We start from the raw sequence: 14,845 nt of genomic DNA on the forward strand, positions 1-14,845 counted from the left end.
GGATTGCTATGGACCGTCGGATCAAGTAAGACAAACTATGCTATGGACCGTCGGACCGAGGGAGGGATCAAAGCATTTGAAAAAGGAATATCTTGCGCGACTTGGGGAGTCTAGGGTTCCACGAGAATGCACGCAGGGTTTTCTCTTCTTCTCTTCACCGATCTCATCGATCCATGAGAGAATCGCAAGCAAGGATGCGAATTGCGCTCGCGATTCTTCTCACAGCCGCAGCGATCGGCGGCAGGGTAGATTCGGTCACTCTGGATGTCTCTCCAAAGGTTCTTGACCGCTCTGGCGAGATTATCACGGTGGAATGGTCGGGTCTGGAGTCGCCGTCGCCATTGGACTGGATCGGGATCTACACGCCACCGGACAGTCTCGATGGTAATTTCATCGGGTATCTTCTCCTCTCTTCTTCCTCCGCGGCTTGGCGAGAGGGCAAAGGATCGCTCCAGCTCCCACTGGTAAACATGCGAGCGGCCTATCAGCTCCGGCTCTTTCGAGGGATTCCTCCATCCAAGAGCTCGCGATTCGACGAGGATGGAAATCCTCTTCCAAGCACAGATTCCCGACTGGCAGTGTCGGATGATGTCCAGTTCGCGAGCTTCAACGAGCCAACGCAGATCCATCTCTCTTTGACATCGAATTTCGGGGAAGTTCGTGTGATGTTTGTGACCAGAGACGCGCTAGAGTGTTTTATACTCTATGGAACAGAGCAGGACTCTCTCGATTTGACAGTGGCGACGAAGTCGATCACTTACCAGCAAGGTGATATGTGTGACGAGCCGGCAAACACTACTCTGGGGTGGAGAAATCCTGGATATATTCACGATGGTGTTCTTGGAAAGCTCAAGCCCAGCAAGCGATACTTTTACCAGGTATGTTCTTCAGAAGCTTTCAAGAACACCATCGTTGTTGATCGATCAATTTTTCCAGGTGGGAAGCAAGGAGGGAGGATGGAGCAAAACGTACAGCTTCGTCTCGTCCCCGGAAGAAGGTGACGAGACAAACGCTCTTCTTTTCGGAGATTTGGGAACCACAGTACCTTACAAAACGTTCCTTTGGACGCAAGCCCAGAGCGCTAGCACTCTCAAGTGGCTGGAGCGCGACTTAGACGAACTCGAGGACAAGCCAACGTTTATCTCTCACATTGGAGACATAAGCTACGCTCGAGGATACGCTTGGCTTTGGGACGAGTTCTTTCACCGCATCCAGCCAGTAGCAGCGAGAGCTCCCTACACCGTTTGCATCGGCAACCACGAGTACGACTGGCCTTTGCAACCCTGGAAGCCGGACTGGGCGCTGAGAGTCTATGGAACCGATGGAGGTGGCGAGTGCGGCGTCCCTTACAGTCTCAAGTTCCAGATGCCTGGGAATTCGACGCTCCTGACCGGGACCAAGGCACCAGCGACGAAGAACCTCTACTTCTCGCTCGACTTCGGCGTGGTACACTTCCTCTACTTCTCAACCGAGACGGACTTTCTCCCCGGAAGCAGACAGTACGAGTTCATCGTCCGGGATCTCGAGGCCGTAGACAGGAGCAAGGTGCCGTTCGTGGTGGTGCTCGGTCACAGGCCGATGTACACGAGCAACCACGAGGTCCGAGATGGTCCAGTGAGATCGAGAATGCTGGAGCACCTCGAGCCGGTGTTGGTGAAGAACCGAGTGGACGTTGCGCTCTGGGGACACGTCCACAAGTACGAGAGGACCTGTGCCGTGAAGAACTTCAGCTGCGCAGCCGCGGATGGATCAAGCTTTGCTCCGGTTCATGTGGTGATTGGGATGGGCGGACAGGACTGGCAGCCGCAGTGGGAGCCTCGCAGTGATCATCCAGAGTATCCAATCTTCCCGCAGCCCGAGTGGTCCGTGTTTAGAAGTGAGGAGTTTGGCTACGTGAGGCTCCACGCCACAAAAGAGCTCCTCCGGCTGTCTTACGTGGGGAATGGCGATGGTGAAGTCCACGACTACGTCGAGATTCCAGCTTCCTCCTCAATGCTACTGTCTTCGTCCCAGCAAAACGCGGTGAGGTCCATCGATCGCGCTGGGAGTGGTGCGAATTATTTCTTCACTGCGAGCTTGTGGTTTGCTGTGGGAGGCTTCTTCGCGGCGACGATTCTTCTGAGTGTGTGGAAGAAGCGCTCGGACTCCAAGGTGGAGTGGAAGCGTTTGGAGATGAGGCCTTTGGAAGTCTAGAAGTTAGATATATATATGTAATATTATTGAATTTCTTAATGTAAAATTATATATCGATAGATAGACATTTTTAAAGTGCCTTAAGCTTATTTATTTGGTGTATGGGGAATTAATCCCCTTCTCCTTCCTGCTGTTAAGTGTTTTGTGGTTCTTGTTCAGATTAAGCATTAGCTTTGATAACGTAGTCAACATAGGTCAAAAGGAAATTCAAAGATATATTAATTGGGGGAATAATTGACTTTGTCCTTGTTGAGGAGGTAGTTGCAAAGATAAACATTGAAATTATTAGAATCCTAATGCCGATCGTGGTGTCATAAAATTAAGAAAGTTTGAATTATTTATGATGTTGTTCATGAGTTATAAACCTTTATTAAAAATCAGTAAAAAATGCAAGAGGAGATGTAAGGAAGTCTTATTTGGAGTACCGCCATAGTGTGTTAACATAGTTATGCATGGTATATATCATAACATCTAGATCAATTCAAAATTTCAACTTTTGTGTAAAGTAATTTTAAATATAGAAGTTTTAATGGCTCATAAATAAATTTTAAATTTGCTTTTCATTTATGTTTTGCCCTTTAATGACATGAAGAATAAATTTTGACATTTTCAGCAATGGAAACTTGCCAAATCTCTAAATGAGCCACTAAATCACAGCAATTTGCAAAAGATGGACTACACTTGGAAGATCGTCCAGGAAGCCATGCGCTTGGCTCCCCCTGCAGCGGAAAAACCTCTGAAACAAATGAATTTACCATGGATGGATTCACAGTTCCAAAGGACTGGCAAAGTTTACTGATAGATTGTTTGCTTTCATGCTGTACAAGAGATGGAGAGTTTCTTCCAGGAACGGCATAGTTGGGTCATAGGATTTCTGTGAGAAAGCCCTCCAGATCCATATCCCGGCCAGTACTAAGCTCACCACCGCTATTACTCCCGGCATAGTTACCAATTAACGCGTTCGGGTGAAAAACGCGTTCGTAACACACGTCCGGGTTCGAGTCACGTTCAAAACTTTAATCCAGATCGATTAAATCGCCCATTGCTTTCAAACACCTACGTTCCATTTAGCGGGGGCCCTCGCGTTTGTTTCGGATACAAGGTCGCCAAGATGCAAGACCGCATTATTCTATACCACCGTGTCACAAGGTTTGGACGCTACTGGATCCAAACGAGGCCATGACCCACCCGCTCTCCCCGTCAATCGCATGGGCGTAAGACTCGGTTCAGTAAAAATCAGGTTTTGATCGTCATAGTTCGTAAGAGGAATAAACTCAAGAACAGTCAAGTAAGGTCAAATAAAGATTCGATGCTACAGTCAGGACGTGCAAGGCGGCATTGTCTTCTCTCGATCCTTCACAGGTAACCTCAATTTCAAGAACAAGGGCTAGAGAAAGAGAGAAAAGATGCTAGAGTTTCTAGTAGCAGTGGTGAGCTTAGTATTGGCCGGCCTATGGATATGGAGGGCTTTCTCGCAGAAATCCTATGATCCCCCGACGCCTCCGGGGAGTTTTGGGCTCCCATTCCTGGGAGAAACTCTCCATGTCTTGTACAGCATGAAAGCAAACAGTCTATCGGAATTCTTCGAGTCTCGCGAGCGAAGGTATGGTCCTGTTTTCAAGACACACCTGTTTGGCCACCCCACGGTAGTGGTAAGCCCTCCTCTTGGATTCAAGTTTTTGTTCTCCAACCATGGCAAGCTCGTGGAGAGCTCCTGGCCAGCGCCAATGAAGATGCTCATGGGTGACAAGAGCTTGTTCTTCATGGAGGGCCAGAGAGCCAAGAGCTTCCGTCACATACTTATGGCGTTCCTTGGCCCCGAGGCAATGCGAAGGTATGTCGCAAGGGCCAGCTCCATCGCCCAGGCACACATCGAGAAGTTTTGGTTGGATGGATCGGAAGTTCGAGCATATTTTCTTGTTAAGAAGGCCTTGTTCTCGGTGGTGTTTAACTTGTTCTTGAGCATACAAGACGACGAGGAGGAGAGAGAGCTCTTGGTTCCATTTGAGGAGTTTTTGCACGGGTTACTCGAGCTGCCCATCAACTTTCCCGGGACCAAGTTTCGGCAGGCAAAGCTTGCGACGCGCAAGATCTCTGGGAAGCTGGACAAGTTTATAAATAAGAGAAAGGTGGAGCTCCAGGAAGGGAAGGCGTCGGCTGAGCAAGATTTGCTCAGCGTTCTTTTGACAACGAGGGGAGAAGATGGAGAGCTCATGAGCGAGGAAGAGGTAAAGCAAAACATCCTCATGATGGTACTGGCCGGGCACGACACCACTGCTAGCACTCTGGCGGTCTCCATGAAATGCATCGCTGAGAATCCCTGGTGCTACGATCGACTTCGACAAGGTTTTTACCATCAACCTCTATGATCTAACTCTCAAAGTTTCATGACCAGAGCATCTTGCCATAGCTGCTGCGAAGGATTCGAGCGAGCCACTCCGTCTAGAAGATCTCCAAAAGATGAACTACACCTGGAAAGTTGTCCAGGAAGCCATGCGTCTGGTCCCTCCAGCGCTGGGAAACACGCGGATAGCGATCACACACATGACCATCGAGGGCTTCACAGTTCCAAAAGATTGGCGAGTAAGTTCCTTCACTCGATCATCTCAAGAAATTCTCTTATGATCACGTAAAATCCTTCTTTGATTGATGGCCAGTTCATGTGGAGCGTCTTCCAGAGCAACAGGAGGAGCGCGTTCTTCCCTGAGCCGGACAAGTTTGATCCGGAGCGATTCAACGGGAGCTCGGGCTTGATCCCATACACGTACGTTCCATTTGGTGGAGGCCCTCGCATTTGCCCCGGGAATGAGCTCGCAAAGATGCTCCTCCGCGTGTTCTTGCATCATCTACTCACCCAGTTGCAGTGGTCGCTCCTCGATCCAAACGAGCACATCCAAATGGCTCCACTCGCAGCTCCGGCCAACGGCCTCCACATCAAACTCTCAAAAAATCCAATATAATCCCTTGGATCTTGGAAACCATAAACTATATCACTCGATCTTGGAACCAGAGCATCACACTTTACCACCATTTATAATGTACGAAATGTATCTTTCTTATGGAAGCTTCAAGATCTTGGAGCTAAATCCAGCCACCTTACACATACGTGTACGCCTACGGTCATAAGGATACGAAATCTGACTGACGGCAGCCGCCACTTATTGCCGTCTCCTGTTTGTTTTTCACATTTGACTGGCGAAGAGCTCAAGATCTTCTCAAGAAAAGCTAGCTCTCTCTCTCTCTCTCTCTGTGACAGAGTAAATTATCCATAAAAATTCTGTCATGCCACAAATTGCATTTTAGAGTAAGCTTGTTTTACATTTTAATCAAGAAACAGCTGGTTATTTTTCAATATATTTTGATAATAAATATGCACATTTGATTATTACAAAGAAAATGACTTTATAAAAAGGATCACAAAGCATTAGATTAATTTGATTGGTGCCTACAAAATAACATGCATTTTCACGTAATGTCACTAACAAACAAGTAGTATGTTTTTAATAAATGGATAATTTCCTGTCAGACAGAAAAGGAATATAATAAAACTTTAAAATAGCACATAGTAGGTGGTAGTGAATATACCTAGAATGTGCTTGGATATTCTAGGATATTCTATTATTTAGATTAATCTTGTATTTAATTTATAAACAAGGTTATAAGTTATAAGCTTTCTTAAACACTTTCTAGTATATTCTTTTTTATTCTACCATCTAATGGTTGATATGGAACAAGATTAATTTTGTGTTTATAAATTATAAACATGTTTATAATTATAAAATTTTATTTTGGATTAATAAGTAAGAAGAATAAGCAAACCAAGTATTGCTACATGCAACCCATAGCAAATAAATTTTAATACAAAGAACAACAATTATTATTGAATAAACATATAATCAATATTGTTAATTGATCACATTACACGATCCATCATAGCAAAAAGTATAACTATAAATACAAGCACAACATTAGATAAAGCTAATTTTCAAATAATTTTTATTAATTGAATTTATCAGCATTCATACTTTTAAAAACCATGCTTTTTGTTCCACCGTTTCTTGTGCACTTTGCAGTTACAAACAGTTCCATCAATAGATGGGTTTCCAAAAAATCACGATATTGCAAAAATTATAATCATTCAAATTTGTTTGGATTGTCGGAACAAATTTAAAATAAAGCGCACATTATCCAACTTCAAGACATTTCATAGTTCCTAGGCTTGCAAGGAAATCACCACCGAGGCATGAAGATTCCAACGATTCCGGAACAAATGAAGATGGGGGTTCGAAGCATTTGGCTGTAGAAGGGAGTTAAAGAGTACAAGCCAAACATGGTGACTTACAGGATCTCGACGTTCATGACTCTCTTGATCGAAGCTCTTCGTCTAGCACTATGTTGCTCACAAATGAATCAAATCTCATTCCTGAACTTCAGGACGTAGTTTACTCCAAGCAGAACTCTCCAAAACTGTCACCTAGCAGCCTGCTTCAGGCTGTCTTCTGAGCCCGACCGGATCCACTTGCGGCTTCGTCATTCTTCTGGCCGTCTTCGGGTTTTCTAGCCCACGGAGGAGCTCTATCGGCTTCGTACCTGTAGTCGTAGAACAGTTCCTCACCGGCTGATATACGTTCCTTTGCAAATATGCCAACTCTGTGATCCCCAGCAACCATTATCACCTACACATTCATGTTGAGTTTCCAGCAGCTTTATGGAGAACACCTCACCTTTGCATAGCAGTTTGGATTTGGCGAGTGATTTGCAAATTTGAGCTTGTCACCCTTGCGGCAGGCATCCAGTACGTACTAGAGAAAGAACAGGTAGAAAAAGGAAACCATGTAAATTCAGATCAACCAAACCATACCTGATCATTCAAATTAAATAAGAAGGACGAGTTCTCGCGGTCGTAAATCTTGCCACGCTTGTCAGCTTCACGATGTGATATAAGCTCTCCCGTGTATTCTCCAAGGTAGTCATGCTTATTTACCGGCGTCTAGAAGACAAGGAAGCTAATAGCTACTTCTTTCTGTAAGAGCAACATACTATTACCTTTAAAAATGCACCCCAGCCAGCGACATCAGATCTTCCAAGTAAAACCTGCACAAGTTTGTTTAAGAAAAGCTAAAGGAATGTTTGAAAGAAGAGATTTTACCCGCTGTTGTTGCTTTAGAAGAAGTTTCATGTTTCGACATTCGTAGCTGTCACCCCGTGCCGGTGGTCCGCCTTGCGATCCATCCCCGCACCTGAAACAAAGGCACAAAAGAGGAAAATCACATCAGCACACGAGCTTTGCAATTGTACACCGTTGCATACCCAATCCAGCAATTTCTACAGACATCAGGATCACATTCCCGTCCAGCTGCAAAACACGGGCATTGCCGACTGGAACACTGGCTTTTAGCGCAATGGCAGCCCCTGAAGCGGTTTTTGCAGTTCTTGGAGCACCTGATAAGACAAAAACGTCGCTTTAAGCAAATGTAGCATAACACGTACCCGCAATATTTCTCGCAGCACGTCCCATTTCGATGGCAAGAACACTGCTTTCCGCACGACTCCGAGCAAGAGCAGGGTGTGTATTGTCTACAGCCATCCTTCCCATCCACGAGTCTTTTCCTGATAGCTGGATAGCCCACGGATTTCCATGTGTACTTTAGCCTACGTACACGTCCCCTCCTGCGTCCGTTGTACAACCTGGACCGCGAACGGTCAATCTCCTACAAAAGATGGTTTTAAGAGGAGTCAAAAAACTGTGGAGCCTTACCGTCGCATCCTCAATGACTGTGTTTCCATCCTGTTGGAGCTTTGTTTCTTCATTCAGCTTCCAGTTCACGGCTGCCTCAAGCTGCATGAATTCCCCAACCTCGGCACAGCTCTTCATTCCCCTTAGCAAATTCCTTGAAATAAGACAGCTGATAAAAATCACACAAAAGCTTTCAGTGAACTGATAAACAGGCAGGATTTTCCGTACCTGTCTCTACCAAAGATTTGCAGCCCTGTTTCGTAAAGGTCCTTCTCCAAAGTGTTCCAGTTACTGTCATATAGCGTAAGGTTCTTGGATATGCTCTGCATCACATCCTCTGATTCCTTGATTACAGGTGGCGGCCGCTTCACAGTGGTGATCTGGCTTCCTTTCCATTTTCTCTGAGCGTAAAGCTTCTTGCTAACCAGTTTTTTCAAGTACATGCTGGCCCCAGTATTCTCGCCGCGAGTCGCATTGCCACTGCCATCTCCCACCTCAGCATGCGATCCTTCCACATGGTGTTTCTTACGCGCCTCATTTGTGTCATCGTCTGTATGTCTCGTCGCTTTCCTCTTTAGTAGCAACCTTCTGAGAGCGGTCACACTTTTATCTTTGAAGCTCTTCTTAGGAGCCTCAGGAGGCTTGTCCACAGTTTTGGCGACTGGTTCCGTAGCGACGCCCTTGTCTTTGGAATCCGGAACTTGCCAGCTCTTCTCAATAGCAGGTGCTGTGCTTTCTACAGGAACGGGTTTGGACTCTACGCCTGAAGAAGTGGCATCGTGGTGGCTTGAAAGGCGTGGCTGCCAAGGCGGCGTAAGAACTATGATGAAATGGCGTCATAGGATATCATACCAAATGGAAACAGCAGGGACCGCATGGTACTGACGGCAGTTCCCCCGTCTTGTTAAGTGGAGTCTGCTTATCGAACTGCAAGCTTCCATTTCAATCAGTAGCTCATCAAGCACATGACCGGCAAGCTTACAGGAATTATCACCGGCTGCGAGCAACCATGAAGCCGACAGTCGAACACCTTTAATAATGCGGGAAGTTTAGTATGAGAATAGAAAGAGCGTCCCAGCTTACCAAACAACGTCGACAGAAAAGATTATCGAAGGAGTCCATTGCAGATAGAAGATCATGCTTTTCCTCGCTTTTGAGTTTGTCCCCGTCCTTCGCTAGTATTTCATACCGTGCCTGTAGCAGACGTTTGAGTTTGATTCATAATTCTGTAAAGAGCATAACATGAATATGCATATCCACGTTTCCTATCTGTTTTTCCTCTTAAAAAAATCAAGCAGCCCATCAGGCAAGGCCCGTACCTCTATCTCGCTCGGTTTTGCATCAAGACAGTCAGCTAGCGCCTTGAACACCATTTTACTCGATCCATGTTCTTGGACAGTGGCTCTACAGGCATTCAATAAGTAAAGAAAAAAAAAATTAGAATCAGTACTACGAACCTGATGAGAAAATCGTCACCTTTGCTAAAGTCACGTTTCTCTTCTTCCTCCTCGACTTGTTCTTCCTCACTGTCACTGCATATCAACGCTTCATTTTCAGCAGAGTCATAATAGATCCTTCTTCGACCAACGACGGATTGATCTTCGGCCATCCGCTGATTCCTGGAAAACAAAAGGTCAGTGAACTAGCACCCGCATCTTTGTTTCTCTACCTGTCCAAGAAGATCCAAGTTGTATATGGCGGCGTCTTTTGCACGGTTTGCAGCCTGACGGGCTTCACAATGCTCTTCCCACCGGAATTGTTGAAAAGAATAGGAGCCGAGGAGTCATCTTGCGAGCCACACTGCTGATCCGCGGCTGCTGGATCAGTCCCAAGCTTGTTGAGCGCCTTTTGGATCCGTGTGTTGAGCATATCGTTGTCGGCGTGATTCCTGTTATTCACAGCGCGGGAGCTGGACAGCGCCAGTAAGTGCGTACAAAATCCTTGCAATCTCTCCGAGTTTGCATCCATCCTTGCCTAGAAAATCCGCGAAGAAATCAGCTCTAGCGCTTGAGAAATCTCCAAAGAGGAGGAAAACAGTACCTTGACATAAGCTTGTCGCTCGAATGCCACTTGCTTCTTAAGCCGGGTGAACGTAGCCGACAATGCGGCCATGGAAACCTTGCCGGATGCCTCGCCTTCCTCCATAGACTGCATCGCATCGCCGATCACAAAGCTCCGCTCGAAATCGTTGCCCTCGATCGGCACAAACCTCGGATCTTAGCTGCCGCCTTCGCGCTCCACCATCGAAAACCCTCGCCCTAAAATCTGGGGTTTGGCGGGAATCGAAACGCAAAACTAGACCACACGTTCTTTCGTTTAGGTTTTTGTCGCCACTCAGCGCTGGCAGCTATGGTGTCGACGGGCAATCCAGAGAGGTAATCTCAAGCTCGCGCCATCGTTTCCAAGCAATCGATGGATCCTTCTCGTGTTTCTTTCCAGAATGTGGTGGTCCAAGGACACAATCGCGCTCGTCACCGGCGCGAACAAGGGTATTGGCTTGCAGTTGGCGCGCGAGCTCGCCAGGCGAGGATTGACGACGATACTCACGTCTAGAGACGAATCCAGCGGCAGGAAGGCTATCGAATCGCTGCTGGAAGAGGGCATCGATCGAGAAAGGCTCGTGTATCACCAGCTCGACATCACTAGCCCCGATTCGGTCGACGCGCTGGCGGATTGGGTCTCTCGCTCCTACGGTCGCATCGAAATTCTTGTGAGTAGAGAGCTAGAGCTCGAATTTCACTATTTCTCTAGCCGTCCAGCAGATAGTTCTTTGTTTTCTTCCTTGGTGTTCTTCCAGATTAACAATGCCGGCGTGAACTCAATTGGAGTGCCGGACTTGGAGCAAGCGAAGTACGTGGTGGAAACGAATTACTACGGCACGAAGAGAGTGATCGAGGCTATGGTCCCTCTTCTCAAACCTGGAGCTCGAATCGTTAACGTCAGCTCCAAAGTTGGTGATTTCTCAGTAAGTTCCTCGCGAATATCGATGAGAAACCTTGGAGATTCTTATGATTTTTCCACCGCAGTATCTAAAGAACGAATGGAATGCAAAGCTGGAAGATATCGCCACTCTCACGCCCAGCTCGATCGACGAGATGATCCAGGAGTTCTTCCGAGCAGTGGAAGCCAAAGAGATCAAAGCCCGCGGCTGGCCGTGCATGGGCGAGGAGATCCCGCTAGCGCCACCAGAGATACTCGCCGGCTACTCCCTCTCCAAGATCGCTCTCAACGCCTACGCGAGGATCATCGCGGAGAAGCTCGCGAGGGAGAAGGAGATCTTCTTCAACTCGATGTGTCCCGGCTCGACCAGCACGGCCATGTCGGGATTCAAGGGTCACTCGGTCGAGATTGGAGCCGACACCGCGGTGTGGATCGCTTTGCTTCCTCCGGGAACTCCGGAAGAACCACTTCCTCACGGGAGATTCTTCATGGATCGCAAGGACGTGGGATTCTCGCAAATGCCAGTCTTCTACGATGGCCAGTTCTACAAGACCTTGGGAGATCTCCCGAAAAGCAAATAAACTTTATTTTCAAACTGTCTCTACTGGCGCCAGGAGCTAGGGTTTGATCCAAGCGATGGTGGATCTGCTGAGGAGCCGCTGGCTGATGCTAGTGGCGGGCATTTGGATCCAGATCACGATGGGATCCACCTACGTCTTTGGATTGTACTCGGAGAGCCTCAAGCGCGAGCTGGGATTCGATCAATCGCAGCTCGACACGCTAGGGTTCTTCAAGGGGATCGGCGCCAATGTGGGGATTCACACAGGATTGCTGCTCTCGCTGGCGCTGCCGCCGTGGATTATCCTGGCGCTGGGGGCGGGCCAAGGTTTTCTGGGCTATTTCATGATCTGGCTCGCTGGAACGCACAGGATCCGGGGCGTCCAGCTCTGGCAGATGTGCGCCTTCATGCTCGTCGCTGCGAATTCGCAGACGTATTCCAACACCGCCGTGGTCGTGACATCTGTGACGAATTTCCCCACAAGTCGTGGCACTGTGATTGGCTTGATGAAAGTAAGTTCCATTTGATCAAAGCTCCATCAAAGCTACTCATAGTTCTAGTTCTAAATGCTTGCTCCAGGGATGCTTGGGATTGAGTGGAGCCATTCTAACTTTCTTCTATCGATCGCTATGCGGGGAAGATGGTGGCACCCAGATTCACTACACGCTCTTTGCGGCGGTAGTCCCGACAGTGGTATGTGTTTTGCTTATGCTTTTCATTAGACCAGTGGCACCGTCGACCATCACGCATGATCCACACGAGAACACGAACATCTCCAGGATCTCTGGGATCATCGTGGCACTCGCGTTTGGTCTCATTCCTCTCACGCTTCTCACTCCAGTGGGCCGAGTCGCGAGGATTTTGCTGTGCGTTCTACTGCTTCTAGCGCTCGCATCGCCACTACTGGTGGCATTCAAGGCAAGCAGGCTCACAAAGACGGTGGATTCCAAAGAACAGGGACAAGAGACCGTCGCGATACTCCTTGGAGAATCTAGCAGCGGCGCCAACTTTCAGGAAAAGCCCGAGAACGAGAAAAGAGGAACTTTAGTTCTTCGCAGCCAAGACTTTACACTCTCACAGGCTTTTGCATCGCTCGAGTTTTGGCTACTGGTCACAGCAATGGCCTGTGGGATGGGATCGGGAGCCACAGTGATCGACAACGTGAACCAGCTTGGATCCTCACTGGGCTACTCCACACATAACATAGCAGTGGTGGTGTCGCTGGTTAGCATCTGGAACTTCCTGGGCCGGTTTGGAGCTGGAGCACTCTCGGACTTCTTCCTCAGGGCGAGAGGTGTTCCAAGGCCGGCTTTCAACTCGATCACTCTGGGAGTCATGGCAGCCGGGCACCTTGTACTGGCGGCAGCGTTCCCGGGTGCTTTGTACGTGGGAACTCTCGTCGTTGGGCTGTGCTACGGCTCGCAGTGGTCGCTCATGCCAGCAACAGTGTCGGAGATCTTCGGCATGAAAGAGTTTGGGACGCTCTTCAACACCATCGCCGTGGCAAGCCCACTGGGAGCTTACATTCTCTCAGTGAGAGTGGCGGGCTACTTCTATGACAGGGAAGCGCAGAGGCAACAAAGCCTTATCCATGGTAGCTCGATCCATTCTCCGCCAAATTCTTGCCACGGTCCAGCATGTTTCAGGCTCACCTTTCTCGTGCTCGCTGGAGTCTGCCTCTTGGGCTGCGTTTGTACGTCACTGCTCGTATCAAGGACGAGGAAGTACTACAAAGAAGCTCACAAGACCCTCTACCATAGGAAAAGCTGGCAAAAGTAATAGTGCCATTTGATCAAGGTATAAAGGTATCATTTCTTTTCATATGGTATCAAACGACGCCTGTGTATGTGTATAGTAATACGCGACGACCACGTACGAGCCTGGATGATCCAAGATGTCCACCAAGGGGGAGACGGTGACGAAGTCGTCACCACAATCATCTGCGTCGTTGGAGGCGAGAGCTTCAGGCCGAAAGAGCCCGGCCGCGTCTGAAACGGTGCACGAGGCCGGAGGAACACGCGCGGCAGGCACCGAAAGGTACTCCTCCTCCACAACTTGTTGTCGCTGCTCTCGCCCTGTTTGCTCCAGCCCTGGGACAAGCGGCAGCGTCACCCGCAAGAGACTACTGTCAAGCCGGTAGCTTATCCTTTCCGCGTCCACTGCATCGGGGAGCACAAACTCTCGCGCAAACATCTTGGTGAAGGAGGATGCGACGCTCTTTCGCCTCGTGAGAGATCCCAACGATGGTCACGAGTCGACGGAATTGAGAGCCCGAGACCTCCACCTTGACATCGCTCACGCCCGGCATCTCCAAAAGGATGAGATACGAGTGCGGGAGGCAGCAGCTATGAAGCACTTGTGTGCGCTCATAGCGTGCTCGACCTCAACCGTGCCGTTGGAGGCGGTCCCGCAGCCGCGCGCCTGGCGGAGAGAGCAGTAATCAGGGCGGCATGCTTGCGCCGCGACAAGCACCAAGAATACCATCGCCACCCTTGCTGCCGCCACCACCATTCTTCGCCCTTGTAAACAACAAAGAGTCGATCGACGATCAAAAACATCAAGTTAAACTAGAAACAGATCCTCATTTGGCGGAGCTGAACTCGTTATAAGCATTGACTTGTTTTTTTTCCACTCTTTCGCTTGGCTCACTGCTATGATGATGCAAAGAAGGTTTAGATGAACCTTCCTTGACCGTCCTGGGTTGAAAATTTGCATGCACCTTGTTGTCTTCCTTACGTCCTTATCCAACACTCTTACCAATTATTTGAGAGTTTGAAAGCCACAATTTCTTACATTTCCTTTTAAGTTTGGAAGTGACACATTTTGAGATCATTTCCAATCCAGATAAACTAGATTTATTGTGCTCCTTTTTTGTGGAAGATAAAAAATCCCACATGCTTTTCCTTTGGCATGGCATTGCATCAGTTTTAACACCAAATTTACCCTTGCTACAGATAGGATTATTTAGCATTTACTCTTTTATGTAAGACCCATCAAATGCTGGGCAGTGCGTGGCATTCAGCTGCTGTCACTCAATGAGGTGTTTCTTCCCAACTTCAACCAAGGTAAGGCTTAGCATCCATTAAGTACTTACTAGGTCCAGGCAATATCACATGGAGCGCTATTGTGGACAAAGATGATCAGTTGTTTGTTTCGTTCTTGTGTCAAAAGCAAGAGGCCCATCCTGTGAAGTTCTTTTCAATTTCGCACATAGAGGTGGTAACCTGTTTGTAATTCTGGCGTCCCGCTACAATGAATCTTAGTAGCGAGTGGATTTTCCCAATCTGACTGTCAAGACTTAAGAGCAGTTCCCCAAGGTATTTTCTCCCAGCAGCAATCTAGAGTGATACTAGGCCCAGGAATCTGAGCGGTCCATAGGCAAGTCCAAGCCTGTCCCATTCAAGTCAGAGCATTTG

General features: G+C 48.1%; 5 protein-coding genes across 8 annotated transcripts; 4 read left to right on the forward strand and 1 right to left on the reverse strand.

Annotated features, from left to right (window-relative positions):
• The first annotated feature begins 119 nt into the window (after positions 1 to 119).
• Positions 120 to 2,235, forward strand: LOC9647064 (probable inactive purple acid phosphatase 2). The gene is made up of 2 exons (XM_002979876.2): positions 120 to 878; positions 937 to 2,235. Exons 1-2 carry the CDS (start codon positions 174 to 176, stop codon positions 2,191 to 2,193), a joined length of 1,962 nt encoding a protein of 653 aa, XP_002979922.2. The 5' UTR covers positions 120 to 173; the 3' UTR covers positions 2,194 to 2,235.
• A 1,343-nt stretch (positions 2,236 to 3,578) lies between these two features.
• On the forward strand, positions 3,579 to 5,257 carry LOC9649612 (cytochrome P450 716B2). 2 transcript variants are annotated; one of them, XM_002979877.2, is made up of 3 exons: positions 3,579 to 4,539; positions 4,589 to 4,776; positions 4,851 to 5,257. In XM_002979877.2, exons 1-3 carry the CDS (start codon positions 3,600 to 3,602, stop codon positions 5,151 to 5,153), a joined length of 1,431 nt encoding a protein of 476 aa, XP_002979923.1. In that variant the 5' UTR covers positions 3,579 to 3,599; the 3' UTR covers positions 5,154 to 5,257. The 2 variants fall into 2 exon arrangements, with proteins under 2 accessions (XP_002979923.1, XP_024540882.1); XM_024685114.1 differs by having other exon boundaries at positions 4,604 to 4,776.
• Positions 5,258 to 6,526: 1,269 nt separating this feature from the next.
• LOC9649613 (histone-lysine N-methyltransferase EZ3) lies at positions 6,527 to 10,189 on the reverse strand. Its single transcript, XM_024685139.1, has 16 exons — positions 9,971 to 10,189; positions 9,600 to 9,904; positions 9,388 to 9,549; positions 9,250 to 9,334; positions 9,014 to 9,124; positions 8,913 to 8,960; positions 8,783 to 8,857; positions 8,159 to 8,730; positions 7,952 to 8,099; positions 7,684 to 7,904; positions 7,504 to 7,635; positions 7,343 to 7,433; positions 7,240 to 7,287; positions 7,055 to 7,183; positions 6,918 to 6,995; positions 6,527 to 6,869 (listed from the first exon to the last, which is right to left on the reverse strand). The coding sequence occupies exons 1-16, from the start codon at positions 10,082 to 10,084 to the stop codon at positions 6,681 to 6,683; spliced, it is 2,508 nt and encodes an 835-aa protein (XP_024540907.1). The 5' UTR covers positions 10,085 to 10,189; the 3' UTR covers positions 6,527 to 6,680.
• A 30-nt stretch (positions 10,190 to 10,219) lies between these two features.
• On the forward strand, positions 10,220 to 11,470 carry LOC9647065 (short-chain dehydrogenase/reductase 2b). 2 transcript variants are annotated; one of them, XM_002979878.2, is made up of 4 exons: positions 10,224 to 10,305; positions 10,370 to 10,640; positions 10,728 to 10,895; positions 10,957 to 11,470. In XM_002979878.2, the coding sequence occupies exons 1-4, from the start codon at positions 10,280 to 10,282 to the stop codon at positions 11,449 to 11,451; spliced, it is 960 nt and encodes a 319-aa protein (XP_002979924.2). In that variant the 5' UTR covers positions 10,224 to 10,279; the 3' UTR covers positions 11,452 to 11,470. The 2 variants fall into 2 exon arrangements, with proteins under 2 accessions (XP_024540911.1, XP_002979924.2); XM_024685143.1 differs by having other exon boundaries at positions 10,220 to 10,305; positions 10,370 to 10,895.
• A 28-nt stretch (positions 11,471 to 11,498) lies between these two features.
• On the forward strand, positions 11,499 to 14,060 carry LOC9649614 (protein NUCLEAR FUSION DEFECTIVE 4). Of its 2 annotated transcripts, XM_002979879.2 has the most exons (3): positions 11,499 to 11,941; positions 12,009 to 13,226; positions 13,285 to 14,060. In XM_002979879.2, exons 1-2 carry the CDS (start codon positions 11,507 to 11,509, stop codon positions 13,206 to 13,208), a joined length of 1,635 nt encoding a protein of 544 aa, XP_002979925.1. In that variant the 5' UTR covers positions 11,499 to 11,506; the 3' UTR covers positions 13,209 to 13,226; positions 13,285 to 14,060. The 2 variants fall into 2 exon arrangements, with proteins under 2 accessions (XP_002979925.1, XP_024540909.1); XM_024685141.1 differs by lacking the exon at positions 13,285 to 14,060 and having other exon boundaries at positions 12,009 to 13,250.
• The last annotated feature ends 785 nt before the right edge of the window (positions 14,061 to 14,845 follow it).

The sequence above is a fragment of the Selaginella moellendorffii genome, unplaced genomic scaffold (assembly GCF_000143415.4).
Source record: "Selaginella moellendorffii unplaced genomic scaffold, v1.0 SELMOscaffold_43, whole genome shotgun sequence".
Classification (NCBI taxonomy): Eukaryota; Viridiplantae; Streptophyta; class Lycopodiopsida; order Selaginellales; family Selaginellaceae; genus Selaginella; species Selaginella moellendorffii.